This window comes from Pseudorasbora parva, chromosome 15 (assembly GCF_024679245.1).
Source record: "Pseudorasbora parva isolate DD20220531a chromosome 15, ASM2467924v1, whole genome shotgun sequence".
Lineage (NCBI taxonomy): Eukaryota > Metazoa > Chordata > Actinopteri > Cypriniformes > Gobionidae > Pseudorasbora > Pseudorasbora parva.
Window position 1 is genome coordinate 383,944 of NC_090186.1, and position 20,577 is coordinate 404,520.

Genomic DNA, 20,577 nt, shown 5'->3' on the forward strand with positions numbered 1-20,577 from the left:
GTAGTGTGTGTGTGTGTGTGTGTGTACCTGTGCAGCCGCAGACAGTAGTGTGTGTGTGTGTGTACCTGTGCAGCCGCAGACAGTAGTGTGTGTGTGTGTACCTGTGCAGCCACAGACAGTAGTGTGTGTGTGTGTGTACCTGTGCAGCCGCAGACAGTAGTGTGTGTGTGTGTACCTGTGCAGCCGCAGACAGTAGTGTATGAAGTGTGACACCTCCTCTGGGCTCAGCTGTGAGAGTTTGATCTGCGCCTCAGCAGGAAACAGGACCAGAGGACAGCCGTGCTGGTCAAACACACCTGCACACACACACACACACACACAGATGAGACACTCTCTCACTCCAGCAGCAACACACACACACATACAGATGAGACACTCTCTCACTCGAGGCAGGCACACACACACATACAGATGAGACACTCTCTCACTCGAGGCACACACAGGAGACACTCATGAGACACTCACACGACACACACACTGATGAGACACTCACTCGAGCCAGGCACACACACGAGACACTCTCACTCGAGGCAGGCACGCGCACGCGCACACACACACGCACGACACTCTCTCACTCGAGCCAGGCACACACGAGAGACACTCATGAGACACTCACACAACACACACTGATGAGACACTCTCACTCGAGGCAGGCGCGCACACACACACAAGACACTATCACACTCTCTCTCACTCGAGGCAAACACACTTTTGAGACACTCACACACAAGACACTCACACGAGAGACACACACACACACACCCATGAGACTCTCTCTCTCTCTCTCTCTCTCTCTCTCTCTCTCTCTCTCTCTCTCTCTCTCTCTCTCACACACACACACACACACACACACACTCTCTTACCGGGGAACACGACCGCTCCGGAGTTCAGCACGTGGTCAGCGGGCCGGGCCGGAGAGGAGGAGCCCGAGAGCCCTGAAACACACACACACACACACACACACACACTGCTTTTGTCCATCGTAATTACGACAAAAAGATGAAGTAGACATACCAACTTATATTTATGAGATCAAGTCACATTTATAAAGTCTTAAAATTGCCCAAATCACTACATCTCAAAGCTATTTCCACTTTAATGACGACTTTACCTCATCGACGCTTTAATCTCAGAGTGTGTGTTCATTTAGTGGAGAAAAGAGTGAGTTATAACGTTACCCTCACGAGCTGAAGCGACACACACACACACACACGGATTTTACACTGTACAAACTTTGCATTCCCCCTACACTGCCCCTTCCCATCTCTCTCTCTCTCACACACACACACACACACACACACACACACACACACACACACACACACACACACACACACACACACACACACACGGATTTTACACTGTACAAACTTTACATTCCCCCTACACTGCCCCTACCCATCACACACACACACACACACACACGAGCCCGTGACTCAAACAACACAAGCACTTGTTGCTGACCTGCGCGTGCACGGCTCATCTCCCGCGGAGGGTCGCGCGCTCTCATCTCCAGATGATCTCCTCCGGTAGCTCTATAACGCGCGGATCCCGCGGCGGGTCACCGAGTCGGTCAGAGCGGGGCCGAGCGCGAGAGTGTCCGCCATGATGAGACCGTTCAGCGAACCGGAGCCGTGCCGCCGCCGCGAACGCGCCTCATTTATAATGTACAGCTGGGGGGCGGGGCGACGGGACACGCGCACACAAACACGCGCGCGCGCTCCTTCATTTATTTATCAGCCCGGACGGATATAAGGACACAGCACTGTAGTGTACATACAACACAGAACAATCTGAACATCAAAGTAAAGTTAGTGTGTGTGTGTGTGTGTGTGTGTGTGTGTGTGAGTGACTGAGAGAAGTGTGTTAATGTACAGAACACCCTGGGAGTAGCTCCTCCCCGAATTCACCATATATGGAGCGGACAACGCCCATCACCTCATCTGCATATCATTTGTATGCACACGTGACATAACACTGTCAAAGGCATTGAGAAATATATCTGCCTTACACATTACATCACTGAAAAACATCCAATATCTTCTTTATGTTGTAGAATATAGTAAACATACATAAAAACTAAATTGTATAAAATACTTCTCATGTATTGATTTATTAATAAAGTGTAATTTTAATTATAATTATGTGTGGTGAGGCTGTGGTGAGGCTGTGGTGCGGCTGTGGTGCGGCTGTGGTGCGGCTGTGGTGCGGCTGTGGTGAGGCTGTGGTGCGGCTGTGGTGAGGCTGTGGTGCGGCTGTGGTGAGGCTGTGGTGCGGCTGTGGTGAGGCTGTGGTGAGGCTGTGGTGCGGCTGTGGTGAGGCTGTGGTGCGGCTGTGGTGAGGCTGTGGTGCGCTGTGGTGAGGCTGTGGTGAGGCTGTGGTGAGGCTGTGGTGCGGCTGTGGTGAGGCTGTGGTGCGGCTGTGGTGAGGCTGTGGTACGCTGTGGTGAGGCTGTGGTGCGCTGTGGTGAGGCTGTGGTGAGGCTGTGGTGCGGCTGTGGTGCGCTGTGGTGAGGCTGTGGTGAGGCTGTGGTGCGCTGTGGTGAGGCTGTGGTGCGGCTGTGGTGCGGCTGTGGTGCGGCTGTGGTGCTCTGTGGTGAGGCTGTGGTGCGGCTGTGGTGCGGCTGTGGTGCGCTGTGGTGAGGCTGTAGTGCGGCTGAGGTGAGGCTGTGGTGTGCTGTGGTGCGGCTGTGGTGAGGCTGTGGTGGGCTGTGGTGTGCTGAGGCTGTGGTTCGCTGTGCTGAGGCTGTAGTGCGCTGTGGTGAGGCTGTGGTGCGCTGTGCTGAGGCTGTAGTGCGCTGTGGTGAGTGGTGTGGTGAGGCTGTGGTGCGCTGTGGTGAGGCTGTGGTGAGGCTGTGGTGCGCTGTGGTGAGGCTGTGGTGAGGCTGTGGTGAGGCTGTGGTGAGGCTGTGGTGCGGCTGTGGTGTGCTGAGGCTGTGGTGAGGCTGTGGTGCGCTGTGGTGAGTGGTGTGGTGAGGCTGTGGTGCGCTGTGGTGAGGCTGTGGTGAGGCTGTGGTGAGGCTGTGGTGAGGCTGTGGTGCGGCTGTGGTGTGCTGAGGCTGTGGTGAGCTGTGGTGAGGCTGTGGTGCGCTGTGCTGAGGCTGTGGTGAGGCTGTAGTGTGCTGTGGTGAGCTGTGGTGAGGCTGTGGTGCGCTGTGCTGAGGCTGTGCTGAGGCTGTAGTGTGCTGTGGTGAGGCTGTGGTGAGGCTGTAGTGTGCTGTGGTGAGGCTGTGGTGCGCTGTGCTGAGGCCTTGGTGAGGCTGTAGTGTGCTGTGGTGAGGCTGTGCTGAGGCTGTGGTGTGCTGAGGCTGTGGTGAGGCTGTAGTGCGCTGTGGTGAGGCTGTGGTGCGCTGTGCTGAGGCTGTGGTGAGCTGTGGTGTTGTGCGCTGTGGTGAGGCTGTGGTGTGGTGAGGCTGTGGTGCGCTGTGCTGAGGCTTTGGTGAGGCTGTAGTGTGCTGTGGTGAGGCTGTGGTGTGCTGAGGCTGTGGTGAGGCTGTAGTGCGCTGTGGTGAGGCTGTGGTGCGCTGTGCTGAGGCTGTGGTGAGGCTGTAGTGTGCTGTGGTGAGGCTGTGGTGCGCTGTGCTGAGGCTGTAGTGTGCTGTGGTGAGGCTGTGGTGCGCTGTGCTGAGGCTTTGGTGAGGCTGTAGTGTGCTGTGCTGAGGCTGTGGTGTGCTGAGGCTGTGGTGAGGCTGTAGTGCGCTGTGGTGAGGCTGTGGTGCGCTGTGCTGAGGCTGTGGTGTGGTGAGGCTGTGGTGAGGCTGTGGTGCGCTGTGCTGAGGCTTTGGCGCGCTGTGGTGAGGCTTTGGTGAGGCTGTGGCGCGCTGTGGTGAGGCTGTGGTGAGGCTGTAGTGCGCTGTGCTGAGGCTGTGGTGAGCTGTGGTGTTGTGCGCTGTGGTGAGGCTGTGGTGCGCTGTGCTGAGGCTGTGGTGTGCTGAGGCTTTGGCGCGCTGTGGTGAGGCTGTGGTGAGGCTGTGGCGCGCTGTGGTGAGGCTGTGGTGAGGCTGTAGTGCGCTGTGCTGAGGCTGTAGTGCGCTGTGGTGAGGCTGTGGTGCGCTGTGCTGAGGCTGTGGTGAGCTGTGGTGTTGTGCGCTGTGGTGAGGCTGTGGTGCGCTGTGCTGAGGCTGTGGTGTGGTGAGGCTGTGGTGAGGCTGTAGTGCGCTGTGGTGAGGCTGTGGCGCGCTGTGGTGAGGCTGTGGTGAGGCTGTAGTGCGCTGTGCTGAGGCTGTGGTGAGCTGTGGTGTTGTGCGCTGTGGTGAGGCTGTGGTGAGGCTGTGGTGCGCTGTGCTGAGGCTGTGGTGAGCTGTGGTGTTGTGCGCTGTGGTGCGCTGTGCTGAGGCTGTGGTGTGGTGAGGCTGTGGTGAGGCTGTAGTGCGCTGTGGTGAGGCTGTGGCGCGCTGTGGTGAGGCTGTAGTGCGCTGTGCTGAGGCTGTGGTGAGCTGTGGTGAGGCTGTGGTGTGCTGAGGCTGTGGTGTGCTGAGGCTTTGTTGAGCTGTGGTGTTGTGTGCTGTGGTGAGGCTGTGGTGCGCTGTGCTGAGGCTGTGGTGTGCTGAGGCTGTGGTGCACTGTGGTGCACTGTGGTGTGCTGAGGCTGTGGTGTGCTGAGGCTGTGGTGCACTGTGGTGAGCTGTGGTGAGGCTGTGGTGCGCTGTGGTGTTGTGCGCTGTGGTGTGCTGAGGCTGTAGTGCGGTGTTGTGAGCTGTGGTGAGGCTGTGGTGCGCTGTGCTGAGGCTGTGGTGTGCTGAGGCTGTGGTGAGGCTGTAGTGAGCTGTGGTGAGGCTGTGGTGCGGATTTCTATACTCTCTCACTCACACACACACACACACACAGGCTAATTAAACTGAAGATTCGTTTGATGACAATATTTTATTAAACATCTCATCAACACAATCAATTGGAAAAAATTGTCAGGTGTGATGTTTGTCTGTCACCTCAAACAAACACACACACACACACACACACACTAACACTAACACTAACACACTCACACACACACACACACACACACACACACACAGCTCAGTCCCATCTGGAGCTCCTCCTCCTCATGTATCTCTCTCCTTCACTGTCCATGGCCTCGTACAGCTGGTCAGAGTCTCTGATGGCGTGCAGATAGCCGAGGTATCCGACACACAGCGTGAGGCTCAGCAGACCGGCGGCCATCACCGCTTTATTCTGCAGGAGAGAGAGAGAGACAGCACAGTTACACACGAGACACAAACACACACAGAGCACGGTTACACACGAGACACAAACACGCACAGAGCACGGTTACACACGAGACACAAACACACAAAGAGCACGGTTACACACGAGACACACACACACAGAGCACGGTTACACACGAGACACAAACACGCACAGAGCACGGTTACACACGAGACACACACACACACAGAGCACGGTTACACACGAGACACACACACACACAGAGCACGGTTACACACGAGACACACACACACACAGAGCACGTTTACACACGAGACACAAACACGCACAGAGCACGGTTACACACGAGACACGCACAAAGCATGTCCGCTTTTATGATGGATAGATGCACTTTTATGACGGATGGATGCACTTTTATGACAGATGGATGCACTTTTATGATGGATGGATGCACTTTTATGACGGATGGATGCACTTTTATGACAGATGGATGCACTTTTATGATGGATGGATGCACTTTTATGGCGGACGGATGCACTTTTATGATGGATGGATGCACTTTTATGATGGATGGATGCACTTTTATGATGGATGGATGCACTTTTATGATGGATGGATGCACTTTTATGACAGATGGATGCACTTTTATAATGGACAGATGCACTTTTATGATGGACGGATGCACTTTTATGATGGATGGATGCACTTTAATGACGGACGGATGCACTTTTATGACGGACGGATGCACTTTTATGATGGATGGATGCACTTTTATGACAGATGGATGCACTTTTATGATGGATGGATGCACTTTTATGATGGATGGATGCACTTTTATGACAGATGGATGCACTTTTATAATGGACGGATGCACTTTTATGATGGACGGGTGCACTTTTATGATGGATGGATGCACTTTTATGACGGACGGATGCACATTTATGATGGACGGATGCACATTTATGATGGATGGATGCACTTTTATGATGGATGGATGCACTTTTATGATATCATAAATCCATTCACTGCCATTATAAAGCGTGGAAGAGTCTGAACATTCAGTAATATAATCTCATCTGAGAGAAGAACGTCACACACCGAGGATGAGCAGACGGAGAGGAAATCATGGACTATATTTTTGGGGGAACTATCCCTTTAATGCGTTTTTAAACTGAAACTGAGGATAAAACAATCAAACTGTTTCAGTAATTACTGAGTGAAAATAAATTGAGTTATTGTTCATCAGCTGCACAATAAACAAAAACACAAAAGTCACATTTAGTTTAAAAAAAGTTGAAATTATGAAATACAATTGAAATTTTTTGATTAAAAAAAGTTTCAAACTAAGTATTTGTTATGATATAAAATTTGAAATTGAGGTAAAAATGTAGACGCTGACAGTAAATCATTCTTATAAGATTAAAAAGTCAGTCGATTACTGGCATCATTTCGACTTCTTAATCACATTATGACTTTTCACCTCATAAAAACGACTTGTGTCTTAATTTCGGCTTTGTATGTACTGTGTGTGTGTGTGTGTGTGTGTGTGTGTGTGTGTGTGTGTGTGTGTAGAGCACTCGCCGGTCGGATGAAGAGCTCCGGGTTCACGGCGCGGAACAGTGTTGTGGTTCTCGCGGCCCGAAGCCCCGGACTCGAGTAGCTGCTTCTGTCCGGCTTCTGAGCGCCTCCTCTCGGGCTGCCGCTGCTGCCGCTGCCGCTGTCCTGCGCGGGACTCATGATGTCCTCACAGCTTTTACACACACACTTTTCACAGTCACCAGACCATCCGCTGTCACCATAGGGCTTTCACACACTTCTTCTTCTTCTTCTTCTTCTTCTTCTTCTTCTTCGAGGTGTATTAAAAGCTGCTGTTGCTGTGCTGCCACCTTCTGTTCTGTTTTAAAGTCGCTTTATTCTAGTCGTCGTCCTCTTGCGCATTATAATATGCCTTTCGTATAAACGCGACTCTTTTGTTTCCTGTACCCGAGTCGACACTCTGTCCTTCAGTGAGTTTTCCACACGACATCCATCCTACAGGAAGAGCCACTCTGGCCATGCTTTATTTAAATCTGTTTATTAAACTTTTACACTAATAACAGGATAAAGATACAGGAGAAAAGTGGGAAACTATTGTTCCCACTTCACCCCAACCCAAAAAAGAACAGAAAAATATATTACTTAAACTAAACCAGTTTTAAGAGCCAGCCTTCGCTCCCCACGGTCATCAATGAGCCTTGGCCGCCCATGACCCTGTGGCCGGTTCTCCACTGGTCCTTCCTTGGAGCACTTTTGATAGATACTGACCACTGCAGACCGGGAACAGCCCACAAGAGCTGCAGTTCTGGAGATGCTCTGACCCAGTCGTCTAGCCGTCACAATCTGGCCAAACTCGCTCAAATCCTTACGCTTGCCCATTTCTCCTGCTTCACACACATCAACTCTGAGGACTAAATGTTCACTTGCTGCCTAATATATCCCACCCACTAACAGGAGCCGTGATGGAGAGATCATCAGTGATATTCAGCTGTCAGTGGTCATAATGTTACGCCTGATCGGTGTGTGTGTGTGTGTGTGTGTGTGTGTGTGTGTGTGTGTGGAGGAGACTGATAATGAGGCCTCTCAGCGCCCTCTGGTGTTCATCCAGCACACACACACTTCCTCACAGAACCAGAGGGGTTCACACTAATACGCCTAATAATGAGTAATAACATAACCGAAGGCAGCTTTATTCATTATTATATATTTCTGCCTTTGTGTTTTAGAACCGGTTCGCTGGCGTGAGGAGGATCATATGCATCTGCCAGATTACAAACCTCTGCATTAATCAACATATGGCTTTATAGTGTGCATCCAAACGGAGTTCATATTTATATCCTTTAGATATTCTATCAAAGGTCTGATCTGAGATCAGTGATTATTACACAACACCTGCCCTTCAGATGATAAAGTGTTCATAGTCACCTTTATTTATACAGCACACAAAATGAAAACAATAATGAAATATTATTATTATTATTATTATTATTATTATTATTAGTGTGAATCAAAAAAATTAAAGCGCATTTAAAAGAAATACCATGCCTGATTTCATCTCTTAAATGTCTGTGTGCTCTGCTCATAATTTAGACTTTATTTTAGATCTAATTCCAGATTTTATCTCATAATTAGGACTTTAAATCCAAAATGTTAGAATTTGTATCTCAGCCTTTTAAAGTCGTAGTTTCAGCTGTTCATCTCACAGTGACTTAGCATGTCACATATTTGACTTTATCTCACTATTAGGACTTTTAAAATCATATTTTTGACTTTTGATCTAATAATGACTTTTAAGATCATATTTTTGTGTCCCCAACTGAGCGTCACACACATGTCCAGTGTATTATATGTGCTTTATGAACAGGTTTGCCTGTATGAAAGTGTCGTGTCAGTGTATATTCTCGTCAGATTTATCCTCCAACACTCGCCCTTCAGACGACAGAGCGCTTCATTTGAGCCTAACTGAGACTGGATTATTCCTGCCGTTGACATCAGATCTGCTTCATCACTGTGTGTTTAAGAAGGAGAATATCAGGCTGAGCGATCGGTCATAATGTGTGTATTATCATTAATGTGTGTTATCAGACACTGGTGAAGTGTTTCCTCTTGTCTTTCTGTGGTTGTGCAGGTGAGGTTTGTCCTAATGAGGACAGATGGATGATGGGCAGTGTTTAATGTGTGTGTGAGTGTGTGTGCGTGTGTTTCTGATCCAGTTACCCTGAGTGTGTGGAGGCCCAGGATGTGTGTGTGTGTGTGTGTGTGTGAGTGAGAGTTTGTGTGTGAATGAAAGAGTGTGTGTCTGTGTGTGTGAGAGACAGTGTGTTTAGTGTGTGTGTACACACTGCATCTCTTCTCCTCCTGTACGCATCAGTAATTCATCAGACGCTCATTAAACCTGCATGTGTTTCTGATCCAGTTACCCTGAGTGTGTGGAGGCCCAGGACACGGGTGTGTGTGTGTGTGTGAGTGTGTGTGTGTGTGTGTGTGAGACTCTTTCCACTGGTCCACTGTTGACACTGCTAACACTGCAGGTGAGGAGGCGCTCGAAGCCTTCTGATTGGACGAGAGTCAGCTGATGCGGGCTCATAGTTACCAAACAGGTGTGGCTGGACGACAGGTGTGTTTGACTATCAAATATCCCTCACACACACTCCGAGCCAGACGGGATCACACACACACCACAGGTAACGTCCTCAGCTTGATAATCTCATGTCTTTAAGAGCTCATTCTCATAGAAAACTCTTATTTCTGCACGAATGTTCTGCTAACCAGAGACGTTTAAAACCACAGCAGTGAAATATTCCTCCAGTGTAAATCATCTGTTCTCTGTGTGAATATATAGTAAAGTGTGATTTATTCCTGTGATCTGAGCTGAGTTTATCATCATTACTCCAGTCTTCAGAGGTCCGTCTGATCATTCTCAGATGAGGATCTGATGGGGAATTATTAATAATGCTTCTTCTTCTTCTTCTTCTTCTTCTTCTCGGTGTTGAAAGCCGTTTTGCTGCATCATATTTATGATGAATGGAAAGTTCATAAGAACAGCGTTTGTCAGAAGTTTAATCTTTTGTAACATTATAAATGTCTTAACTGTCACTCCTTGCTGAATAAAAGTATTATTATTATTATTATTTTAAATATTATTTACCCCGAACCTTTGAAAGGTAATGCATCGCAAAAAAGAGAAAAACTCTGATAATAATCCTAAATGTGTGTTGATGATCAGATCCTCATCTGAGAATGATTAGTGAAGGATCATGTGACACTGAAGACTGGAGTAATGATGATAAACTCAGCTTTGATCCGCTCATGTGTTCATAACATACAGCATTTTATCACATAATTCAAAATGGCCGACAGCCAAACTGGCCAAAAGTGTGGTCATCCAGAAATCTGACATCATCGCCTCAGCATGACGTCCCGAATCTAACGAGACCACTCATGATTTTTGGACATCTGGTTCAGAAGTTATAAGCAAAAATAGCATTATTCATATCTCCAGACCAGTAGGTGGCGCTGTGCCGAAACGCCGCAGGTCTCTTCAGGTCGTGTGTGTGATGACCCGGGCCACGGTTGGTCTAAATACGATAACGCGCTGCGGAGATTCAGCCTTACGTCTGTTTCCACAAGAGCTACGTAACATTCGTTTGCGCGTTTATCAAAAACGATTGGCCGAATCAACTTTAATTCCACGTCTCTTTGGTCTGAAGATGATCTCATGAAAAGTACGTTTTTCGGATAATTCAAAATGGCGGGAAAATTTACATTACAGAAATGACATCATACGGTGCATCGAATCGGCTTGAGCCAAGGAATCAGAGGAAAAAATATTTAGTTTCTATTCCTTAGGGTTCATAAGTTATTATCATAAATATTTAATATCAAAAAAAGTGTGTCAGGTGTGCCAGGTGTACCAGGTGTCCCAGGTCTGCCAGGTGTGCCGGTGTGTCAGGTGTGCCAGGTGTACCAGGTGTCCCAGGTCTGCCAGGTGTGCCGGTGTGTCAGGTGTGCCAGGTGTACCAGCTGTGTCAGGTGTGCTGGGTGTGCCAGGTGTCCCATGTGTGTCAGGTGTGTCAGGTGTGCCAGGTGTACCAGCTGTGTCAGGTGTGCCGGGTGTGCCAGGTGTGTCAGGTGTACCAGGTGTGCTGGTGTGCCAGGTGTGTCAGGGTGTACCAGGTGTGCTGGTGTGCCAGGTGTGTCAGGTGTACCAGGTGTGCCGGTGTGCCAGGTGTGTCAGGTGTGCCAGGTGTGTCAGGTGTACCAGGTGTGTCAGGTGTGTCAGGTGTACCAGGTGTGTCAGGTGTGTCAGGTGTGCCAGGTGTACCAGGTGTGCCAGGTGTGTCAGGTGTACCAGGTGTGTCAGGTGTGTCGGTGTGTCAGGTGTACCAGGTGTGTCAGGTGTGTCAGGTGTGCCAGGTGTACCAGGTGTGTCAGGTGTGTCAGGTGTGCCAGGTGTGCCAGGTGTGTCAGGTGTGTCAGGTGTGCCAGGTGTGCCAGGGTGTACCAGGGTGTACCAGGTGTGTCAGGTGTGCCAGGGTGTACCAGGTGTGCCAGGTGTGTCAGGTGTGCCAGGTGTGTCAGGTGTGCCAGGTGTGTCAGGTGTGCCAGGTGTGTCAGGTGTGCCAGGTGTACCAGGTGTACCAGGTGTGTACCAGGTGTGTCAAGTGTACCAGGTGTGTCAGGTGTGCCAGGTGTGTCAGATGTGTCAGGTGTGTCAGGTGTGCCAGGTGTGTCAGGTGTACCAGGTGTGTCAGGTGTGCCAGGTGTACCAGGTGTGTCAGGTGTGCCAGGGTGTACCAGGTGTGTCAGGTGTACCAGGTGTGCCAGGTGTACCAGGTGTGTCAGGTGTGCCAGGTGTGTCAGGTGTACCAGGTGTGTCAGGTGTGTCAGGTGTGCCAGGGTGTACCAGGTGTGTCAGGTGTGTCGGTGTGTCAGGTGTACCAGGTGTGTCAGGTGTGTCAGGTGTACCAGGTGTGTCAGGTGTGCCAGGTGTGCCAGGTGTGCCAGGTGTGTCAGGTGTGTCGGTGTGTCAGGTGTACCAGGTGTGTCAGGTGTGTCAGGTGTACCAGGTGTGTCAGGTGTGCCAGGTGTACCAGGTGTGTCAGGTGTGCCAGGTGTGTCACGTGTGTCAGGTGTGCCAGGTGTGCCAGGGTGTACCAGGGTGTACCAGGTGTGTCAGGTGTGCCAGGGTGTACCAGGTGTGCCAGGTGTGTCAGGTGTGTCAGGTGTACCAGGTGTGTCAGGTGTGCCAGGTGTGTCAGGTGTACCAGGTGTGTCAGGTGTGCCAGGTGTGCCAGGTGTACCAGGTGTACCAGGTGTGCCAGGTGTGTCAGATGTGTCAGGTGTGTCAGGTGTGTCAGGTGTGCCAGGTGTACCAGGTGTGTCAGGTGTGCCAGGTGTACCAGGTGTGTCAGGTGTGCCAGGGTGTACCAGGTGTGTCAGGTGTACCAGGTGTGTCAGGTGTGCCAGGTGTACCAGGTGTGTCAGGTGTGCCAGGTGTGTCAGGTGTGCCAGGGTGTACCAGGTGTGTCAGGTGTGCCAGGGAGTACCAGGTGTGTCAGGTGTGCCAGATGTACCAGGTGTGCCAGGTGTACCAGGTGTGTCAGGTGTGCCAGGTGTGTCAGGTGTGCCAGGTGTACCACATCTCATAACGTTCCTGCGAGCGGTTCTATGAGCGGCCACAGACTCCAGATGGCGGAATAATAATTATAAGAAGAAGAAACCTAACGATTCCAAAAGGCGTCTCCTTCAGTGCTCGGCCCCTAATCTCACTTCACTGTATTGAGATGATCTACACTGGGGGATATTCCTCTGCTTTACTGGAGTTATGATCAGATTGATGAGCAGAAGAGACTCTCAGAGGCATTACACACTCTGACTGATGCTGATCATGTTTTTGTGACCATAACAAAAGAGCAGATGGCGATAAACACACGCTATATTACTGTCACTGTGAACACGTGGTGTGTGTGTGTGTGTGTGTGTGTGTGTGTGTGTGTGTGTGTGTGTGTGTGTGTAACGCTCTGAGGAAGTGTGTGTACGAGTATAACCTGATCTCTGTGGTAGAGCTCTCGCGCTCATAAGCAGATGTGGCGTTAAACTCAGCGTGTGTAAATGATTCACTCAGAGAGAGAGAGATGCCACACCAGAGCGGGTTCTCTCAGTTTCTAAACGCTGTAATCATCTACAGACCCTTCTGCGCGATGGAACATCCAGAAGCTTTATTTATAAAAGTGCAGCACGAGTTTCTCCCCATTTGCCCAACGGTAGTCTGGTTAAAGCCAGAGCATTCTCAGTAATAACTGAGTTAAAGCTTCATAGACGAATCATTTCTAAAGGGGCGAGTGTGTGTGTGTTTGTGTGAGTGTGTGTGTGCGTGTATGTGTGTGTGTGTGTGTGCGGATAATGACGATTGCAGAGCGACGGAGAAACATCTGAGACGGCCATCCTCTGTCTGTGATTTCGGGGACGATGTTGTAATGGCTTCTGACGACTTTGGCCGTTGTTGTAAAATAAATATGATAATAATAATATCTGATGATATCTGCTAGTGTCCGCCGCCACTCCATCTACATTTGTGCCAAATCTGGAAACCCTAAAGCATCTCAGAGCGACTGAGACGTCTCGGCTTGACGGTCGAGCAGAAACCATCGAGCTCTGATGGCATTCGCCGCCGCCGCCGCTGTAAGGCGTGTGTTGAGATTAGAACCTCCTATGAAAATAAAATAATATTGAGGAGTCTTTGGAGAATTGTGTCTCAAACAAAGACAAACTTTATTCAAATTCAGTAATTTCAGATGCGTTAGAACATCAGACCTGAGCACAGTTACGCTAGTTATTTATTCAGAGACGGGTCCGTGTTTACCAGTGTGTGGAAGGAGGACCATACACACATAATCACGTGTCTGTGTCAATTTATCGTTTATAACGTTTTTCTGAACACTTGTAAACACTGACTCATGCTTCCGCCTTTGCCAAGCGTGACCGTAAGCCGTTTGAGGCCCATTGAAGTCCATTATATGGAGAAACATCCTGGAGTGTTTTCATCAAAAACCTTCATTTCTTTCCCACCGAAGAAAGAAAGATTCATGATTCGGATCGCGTGTCCAACTGCTGAAATCACGAGACTCTGGCCATCCGAATCATGAGTCGATTCACTGACTCATAACGGTTCGAATCATGAATCGATTCACTGACTCATAACGGTTCGAATCATGAATCGATTCACTGACTCATAACGGTTCGAATCATGAATCGATTCACTGACTCATAATTGTTCGAATCATGAGTCGAATCTCTGACTCATAACGGTTCGAATCATGAATCGATTCACTGACTCATAACGGTTCGAATCATGAATCGATTCACTGACTCATAATGGTTCGAATCATGAGTCGAATCTCTGACTCATAACGGTTCGAAGCTTTGTTCTGAAATCGGCCATCACTATATAAGTCGTTATTTAGTTTTTTTGCTCTATTCTGGTCTCTTCATCAATGATTGTAGAGCCGCTGTAGTGAGATGGGCTTTGTAACGACGTCTTTAGTGCCTTTATGGGTCTTGAGAGAGGAAATGACATTGGTGTCAATGAAGGCCTTTCTGAGCCATCGGATTTCAACACTAATATCTTCATCTGTGTGTGAAGATGAGCGGAGGTCTGACGGCTGGCCAACCACAGGAGGAATTAATCACACAATGCACATTTCTGGCTGAACTAACGCTTTAAGTCTTACACTGCAAAATGCTCTTCTTATTTAGTACTTTTGTCTCGTTTCCAGTCTAAATATCTAACAATTATTAAATTAAGATGCATTTACTAGATCAGTGAAACGACAGGAGATATTCCGGTAACCCTTCAGTATGAGGAACACATATTCACTATTAACTCCGACTTCTGCCTAAACTCCTAATTTACTGCTTATTAATAGTTAGTAAGGTAGTTTCTGTAGCGTTTAAGTTTAGGTATTGGGTCGGATTAAGGGATGTAGAATAAGCTCATGCAGAATAAGGCATTAATATGAGCTTTAGAAGTGCTCATAAACAGACAATATCATAGTAATATGCATGATCATAAGACACTAGTTAATAGTTCATAACTGAACCTTAAAATAAAGTGTTACCAATATTTTTTATTGTTTTGTTGAAAATAAAATCTAAATGAAGAGAGTTTTTGCTTCAAACAGGTGAAATGATCTGCCAATGGGGTGAGGAGAATAATCTGATTTCTGATCGGGACGGAAACAAGAAACAAGATTTAATCAGAAATCAGATTATTCTCCTCACCCATTGGCAGATCATTTCGATTTTATTGCTAAAACAAGCAAAAATATGTTGTTTTTCTTTAAGAATTGTTAAATATTTAGATTGGAAGCAAGACAAAATGACTGAGTAAGAAGCGTGTGCGTGTGTGTGTGTGTGTGTGTGTGCATGTGCGTGTGCGTGTGTGTGTCCTCCACAGGCCCGATGCATCATGAACTGGGGATTCCTGGAGAATGTGTTGAGCGGTGTGAACAAATACTCGACGGTGGTGGGCCGGGTCTGGCTGTCGGTGCTCTTCGTCTTCCGCATCCTGGTGTTCGTGGCGGCGGCGGAGCAGGTGTGGAAGGACGAGTTTAAGGACTTCGTGTGTAACACGCAGCAGCCGGGCTGCGAGCAGGTGTGCTTCGACCGCTTCTTCCCCATCTCGCAGGTGCGTCTGTGGGCCTTACAGCTCATCATGGTGTCCACGCCGTCGCTGCTCGTGGCTCTGCACGTGGCCTATCGGGAGCACCGCGAGAGCCGGCTCAAGCGGAGGCTTTATCGGGATAAGGCCAGCATCCACGGAGGCCTTCTCTTCACGTACATCATGAGCCTGCTGCTGAAAACAGCCTTCGAGGTCGGCACGCTGCTGGCCTTCTTCTTCCTCTACAGCGGCTTCCATGTGCCGCGGCTGCTGCGGTGCGACGAGAGCCCGTGTCCTAACACCGTGGACTGCTATATCGCCAAAGCCACGGAGAAGAAGATCTTCCTGTACATCATGGGCTGCACCTCCATCCTCTGCATCCTGCTGAACGTGGTGGAGATCTTCTATATAGTGTCCAAGCAGTGCTGGAAGTGCTTCAGCCGCAGATATGCTCCAGTGCGGCCCGCCGTCAGCCCCCCGGCTGGCTCGCCACTTTCCCTCTCCGTGTCCAAAGAGGAGGCGCTTCAGGCGGATGGGAAGGAGAACCTCACCTTCACTGCCGCATGAACTCTCCTCACACACACCTGCCTGATGGAGAGGAGAAGAGTGAGCACTGGTGCTGTGGGACTCGAGACCGGACTTAACACCAGTTTTTTTGAAGGTCTTGGAATTTCATCTCAAGACCACACACCGCAAAACACGCTCTTCCTACTCAGGCATGTCGCCTCGTTTCCAGTCCAAATATCTAACAATTCTTAACTCAAGATGCATTCACTAGATCAGTCAAACGACATTTTTTTAAAGATGTTTGGACTAGAAACAAGACAAAAATACTAAGTAAGAAATGCATTTTTTGCAGTGTATCCCAAACAGAAATCAGATTATTATCCTCACTCCATTGGCAGATCATTTCACCTGTTTAAGCACAAACTCTCTTCATTTAGATATTATTTTCAACAAAACAAGAAAAATATGTTATGTCGTTTTACTGATCTAGTAAATGCATCTTGATTTAAGAATATTTCGATATTTGGACTGGAAACGAGACGACATGCCTGAGTAAGAAGAGCATTGCAGTACTGAAGGCCGGCTTCTGAAGGTCTCGGACTCTGGATTAGATCTGAAGACCAGTCCAGACCACACCAGCCGGATAATCACTGAACCGCCGGAGCATCGTCGGGTTTATCATCATTAATGAGATTTCATCTTAAACTTATGGATTAAAAAGCAATCAATAACTTCTGTGTAATGAGATTTGTGTGTTTGTGTGCGGCCGGGCTCAAAGCAGCGCAGCATTGACTCACAAATCACCAAAATTAATATAAATGACCAAAATAACCTGAGATGTAGAATATAATTCAGCAATATCAGAAGAGCCAGACAGCTGTTCTCATGAATATAAGCGTGACTGCAGAGGATACTCATTTATACAAATGTTCAATAAAGAAGAAGTGAATATTAAATGATATTTTAAACTGTCTGCTGATTCTGCAGCGTTTCGTTATTAAATGAATCGGCTGCTCTGAACACATCGGCCGAATAAATGATTCTGTGAATGTTAAATGCTGTTAATGTTTTAATGTTAAATTAATCTAACATTATTAATGAAGGTGTCATTGTGCCGTTCATCTTATGCTCAGTGGATTGATTGGTATCAGCGCTAGTGTCTTCAGATTATATTAAATATAAGTCATTTCTCAGACCGTAGATTTGGATATTAGAGGAATTTAAGGTCTGGTCTTGATCTGGTCTTGGTCTCGGTCTACAACACTAGCGATCACTTCCCATATCTTTTGCTGTACTGTATATAAATGTGTAATTTGAGGAGAAATTAGCCGTCAAGCTTCCTCAAACCATCAGCAGAGGTCAGAGAACACACACGGCATTAAACACAGGGTCATCATCAACGCCAGTGTTGGGCAGAGAGTCAAGTCATGCACGCGGTTATTAATATTCACTTAATCCTTTAGCATATTGTTGAGCACGGGGATATTAATGTATGATTAACCATGCCTAATGCGAAACCAGAACTACTGGATTCGACTGCTGAGGAGTGTTGTCTAAAATAAACATCCTTGTCAGATCAATGGTGGATTAGTGTCTGGAGAACCGAGAGAAAGGAAATCAATAACTCTAATATGATTTAAGGGTTTAATCTGGAGTCGGCCACCCTCTCTGACGGCTCCAGCTCTTCTGGGAAGGCTTTCCTCAACGGTTAGGAGTGTGTTTATGGGGATTTTTACAATGGTTAGGTCAGGCACTGATGCTGGACGAGACGGTTATGTTTGAGTATTTATCATAATCATAGTCATTAATATATAAACACGTTATTTCATGTTACTCATTTTAAACCAGAATAATGGCAATTGGATATCTTCCCCAAATCCTGCAGGCCTAGAGTAGCCTGTTCAGTCTCTATTAGGATATTAATGTGCGGTTTTCTAATCTAAATATGAGATGAACTCTAATCTATTTGAGGGAACGTGTCTTAGCCTATCTTCATTGTGGGCATTAGACACACATTGGCTGTGGAAGGTCTCTAATGCCTCTGCTTTATCTGCACTGCAGAAACGCTCTTCTTACTCAGTATTTGTGTCTTGTTTCCAGTCAAAATTTCTAAAAATTCTTACATTAAGAAACATTTTCTAGACAAGTAAAAATTATTGTCGTTTGGATTTTTTTTTTTACTAAAAACTAGGAGTTTTTGCTCAAAATAAGCCAATGGGGTAAGAAAAATAATCGTTTTCTTCAATTAAGATTTTTTTACCCCACTGGCAGATTATTTATTTTAAGAAAACTCTTCAAAAAAAAAAAAAAAAAAAACCTCTTAAATCTGAGTATTTTCACTTTAGCTTGTCTAGTAAATACTTCCTGTTTTAAAAATGTTTAGATGTTTGGACTAGAAACAAGACAGAAATACTGAGGAAGAAAAGCATTATTTTCTCCCAGTGTGTTCATTAAATTAATGCCTCCTCATTGACTGAACTCATTGACATAAAATGATTTTTTTCTGAATGTCTTTGATTTTAATATGTTGTTTGGTAATGCATCGTGTAGGTCTTATATTTGACTTGTTGAAACCAGTAAGAAATGTTTTGACTATTAAGGAAATGTAGTTTTTCCAAAGATCTTACTTTACATTTATTGTTTGTTGCTGAATGAAAGAGATTGCATGCGCAGGGGAGAAAAATGTGAGAATCGATGACGTGTGTGTGTGTGTGTGTGTGTGTGTGTGTGTGTGTGTGTGTGTGTGTGTAAATGAGGCACATGGAGTTACACCAGTATTTCAGTTCTGCTGATCCAGAAAAGACAGGTCAGGATATAAATTTCAGTTCAGTCAGAACCAAATACATGCGTCTCTGATATTTCTACATAAAAATGGTCTTTTTTTATTTTAAATGATTTTCAGGCTACCAAAGTCTCATAAGTCCTGAAGTGCTGCCAGGGATTCTGACATTGTGTGACCTCTGCTAAATGTAAAGGAGTTATTATTAGTGACGCTTCAGAGTTTGAGAATACAACTGCCAGCAGATGTCCATTAGGATATTAATTTGACAAAAAATATCTTTAAGTTTGAGATCAGAAATCTTGTGAAAGTGATTTCATGATTAAAACAAGAGCACAAATCTGCCAATGTGTTCATAAACATCAACTCAGGTGTGATATTGATACCCAACGGCAGAGATTTGCTCTAGTTAAGCTCAAACTCATGAGCTCACAACATTCTGCTCAGTTTCTCAGAAAGCAAGGCCTGATTTCTCCATTCTTCTGCCATTAATGTGTCCTGATCATTTCTACAGCACAGAGTTATTTAAGAGCTTATGAAATCTGTCTAATAGTTTTATCTGCTAATTGTTCTGGTCCTCCTTAATGATTAAATGTTCTGACTCGTTGATCTTCTGAACACAAATGAAGATGTTTGTAATGAAATGGACAGATTTCTGTCCTCCACTGACAGGCTAAGCAACTTCCCCTGCCGCTTCAGAAGCTCATAAAGAGAAACGGATCCGTACGGAGCGAGCGGATTATTCCAGATGTTCTGAAGAGACTCCGTGGCGTTATATGAGGAAGGAAAGTCTGAAGTTTGAGCAACATTAGAGCGAGGACATTATTCCAGGATTCTCATTAATGGAGAACTGGCCCTTTAAGAGTCGGACCTGCTGTTGATTTATTCAGACATGTGTTGACCAATCCCGTGACATTCTGCATTATACAGTGAATTCAATTATTAATGGATTCTGCCATTATGTCCATGATACTGAATTAAAGACATTCTGATCCACATTAAAGGGTTAGTTCAGCCAAAGATGAAATGTCTGTCATTAACTCCTCTCCCTAATGTCGCTCCACACCCGTAAGACCTCCGTTCATCTTCACACACAGTTTAAGATATTTTATATTTAGTCCGAGAGCGTATGCAAGTGTATGCACACTATACTGTCCATGTCCAGAAAGGGAATAAAAACATCATCACAGTAGTCCATATGAGACATCAGTGGGTTAATTAGAGTCTCTTGAAGCATCCAAAATACATTTGGGTCCAAAAATAACAAAAACTACGACTTTATTCAGCATTGGCTTCTCTTCCGCGTTTGTGTTCAATCCTCAAATAAAGATTCAAACGGTTATGAGTCAGTGAATCGATTCATGATTCGGATCGCGTGTCAAACTGCTGAAGTCACGAGTCATTGGCGATCCGAATCATGAATCGATTCGCTGACTCATAACCGTTTGAATCTTTATTTGAGGATTGAACACAAACGCGGAAGAGAAGCCAATGCTGAATAAAGTCGTAGTTTTTGTTATTTTTGGACCCAAATGTATTTTGGATGCTTCAAGAGACTCTAATTAACCCACTGATGTCTCATATGGACTACTGTGATGATGTTTTTATTCCCTTTCTGGACATGGACAGTATAGTGTGCATTTTTGGGTGAACTAACCCTTTAAACGTGGTTTTAAATCAAATAAATTATGCATACATTAGGTTACACCAACAAAATGAGGTTTGATAAGTAGAAATGGCATTTTAAGGTTCACGTCGTTTCAGAATCTCATGAAAACACTGTTTAGCACTGAACTCAAAGGGCCATAACCTCTAAAAGCCATGTGGTAATGTCCCTGTAGTTCTACACATCATCCACCCCAATCTCAACACAGCGTCCGCGCTCTAAACCACCAGACTGTGCCTTTAAGGACGACACCAACACGGAG

The 20,577-nt window shown here is 46.8% G+C and overlaps 4 protein-coding genes across 5 annotated transcripts in view; 1 reads left to right on the plus strand and 3 right to left on the minus strand.

The window, feature by feature from the left end:
- Positions 1-1,965, minus strand: part of si:ch211-241j12.4 (guanine nucleotide exchange factor DBS) — a 73,929-nt gene extending 71,964 nt beyond the window's left edge. Inside the window, exons 1-3 of one of the 2 annotated variants that reach the window (XM_067416616.1) lie at positions 1,465-1,965; positions 864-935; positions 176-296 (exon numbers count right to left, since the gene is read on the minus strand). In XM_067416616.1, coding sequence (XP_067272717.1) covers positions 176-296; positions 864-935; positions 1,465-1,510 — 239 coding nt within the window. In that variant the 5' untranslated portion in view covers positions 1,511-1,965. The remainder of the gene's footprint in view (positions 1-175; positions 297-863; positions 936-1,464) is intronic. The other variant, XM_067416617.1, reaches the window with a different exon arrangement.
- Positions 1,966-2,141: 176 nt separating this feature from the next.
- Positions 2,142-4,873, minus strand: LOC137041806 (mucin-4-like). Its single transcript, XM_067418476.1, has 2 exons — positions 4,857-4,873; positions 2,142-4,743 (listed from the first exon to the last, which is right to left on the minus strand). Exons 1-2 carry the CDS (start codon positions 4,871-4,873, stop codon positions 2,142-2,144), a joined length of 2,619 nt encoding a protein of 872 aa, XP_067274577.1.
- On the minus strand, positions 4,844-7,161 carry smim8 (small integral membrane protein 8). Its single transcript, XM_067416630.1, has 2 exons — positions 6,747-7,161; positions 4,844-5,171 (listed from the first exon to the last, which is right to left on the minus strand). The coding sequence occupies exons 1-2, from the start codon at positions 6,900-6,902 to the stop codon at positions 5,016-5,018; spliced, it is 312 nt and encodes a 103-aa protein (XP_067272731.1). The 5' UTR covers positions 6,903-7,161; the 3' UTR covers positions 4,844-5,015.
- Positions 7,162-9,025: 1,864 nt separating this feature from the next.
- gjb7 (gap junction protein beta 7) lies at positions 9,026-17,616 on the plus strand. The gene is made up of 2 exons (XM_067416626.1): positions 9,026-9,385; positions 15,160-17,616. The coding sequence occupies exon 2, from the start codon at positions 15,172-15,174 to the stop codon at positions 15,928-15,930; it is 759 nt and encodes a 252-aa protein (XP_067272727.1). The 5' UTR covers positions 9,026-9,385; positions 15,160-15,171; the 3' UTR covers positions 15,931-17,616.
- The last annotated feature ends 2,961 nt before the right edge of the window (positions 17,617-20,577 follow it).

Bases quoted from the DNA above. Each gene is read 5' to 3' on its own strand.
- smim8 (XM_067416630.1), bottom strand. From the start codon at position 6,902: ATGAGTCCCGCGCAGGACAGCGGCAGCGGCAGCAGCGGCAGCCCGAGA. The intron at 5,172-6,746 runs GCGAGTGCTCTA...TCTCTCCTGCAG, and splicing joins CGGAGCTCTTCATCCGACCG to AATAAAGCGGTGATGGCCGC.
- gjb7 (XM_067416626.1), top strand. From the start codon at position 15,172: ATGAACTGGGGATTCCTGGAGAATGTGTTGAGCGGTGTGAACAAATAC.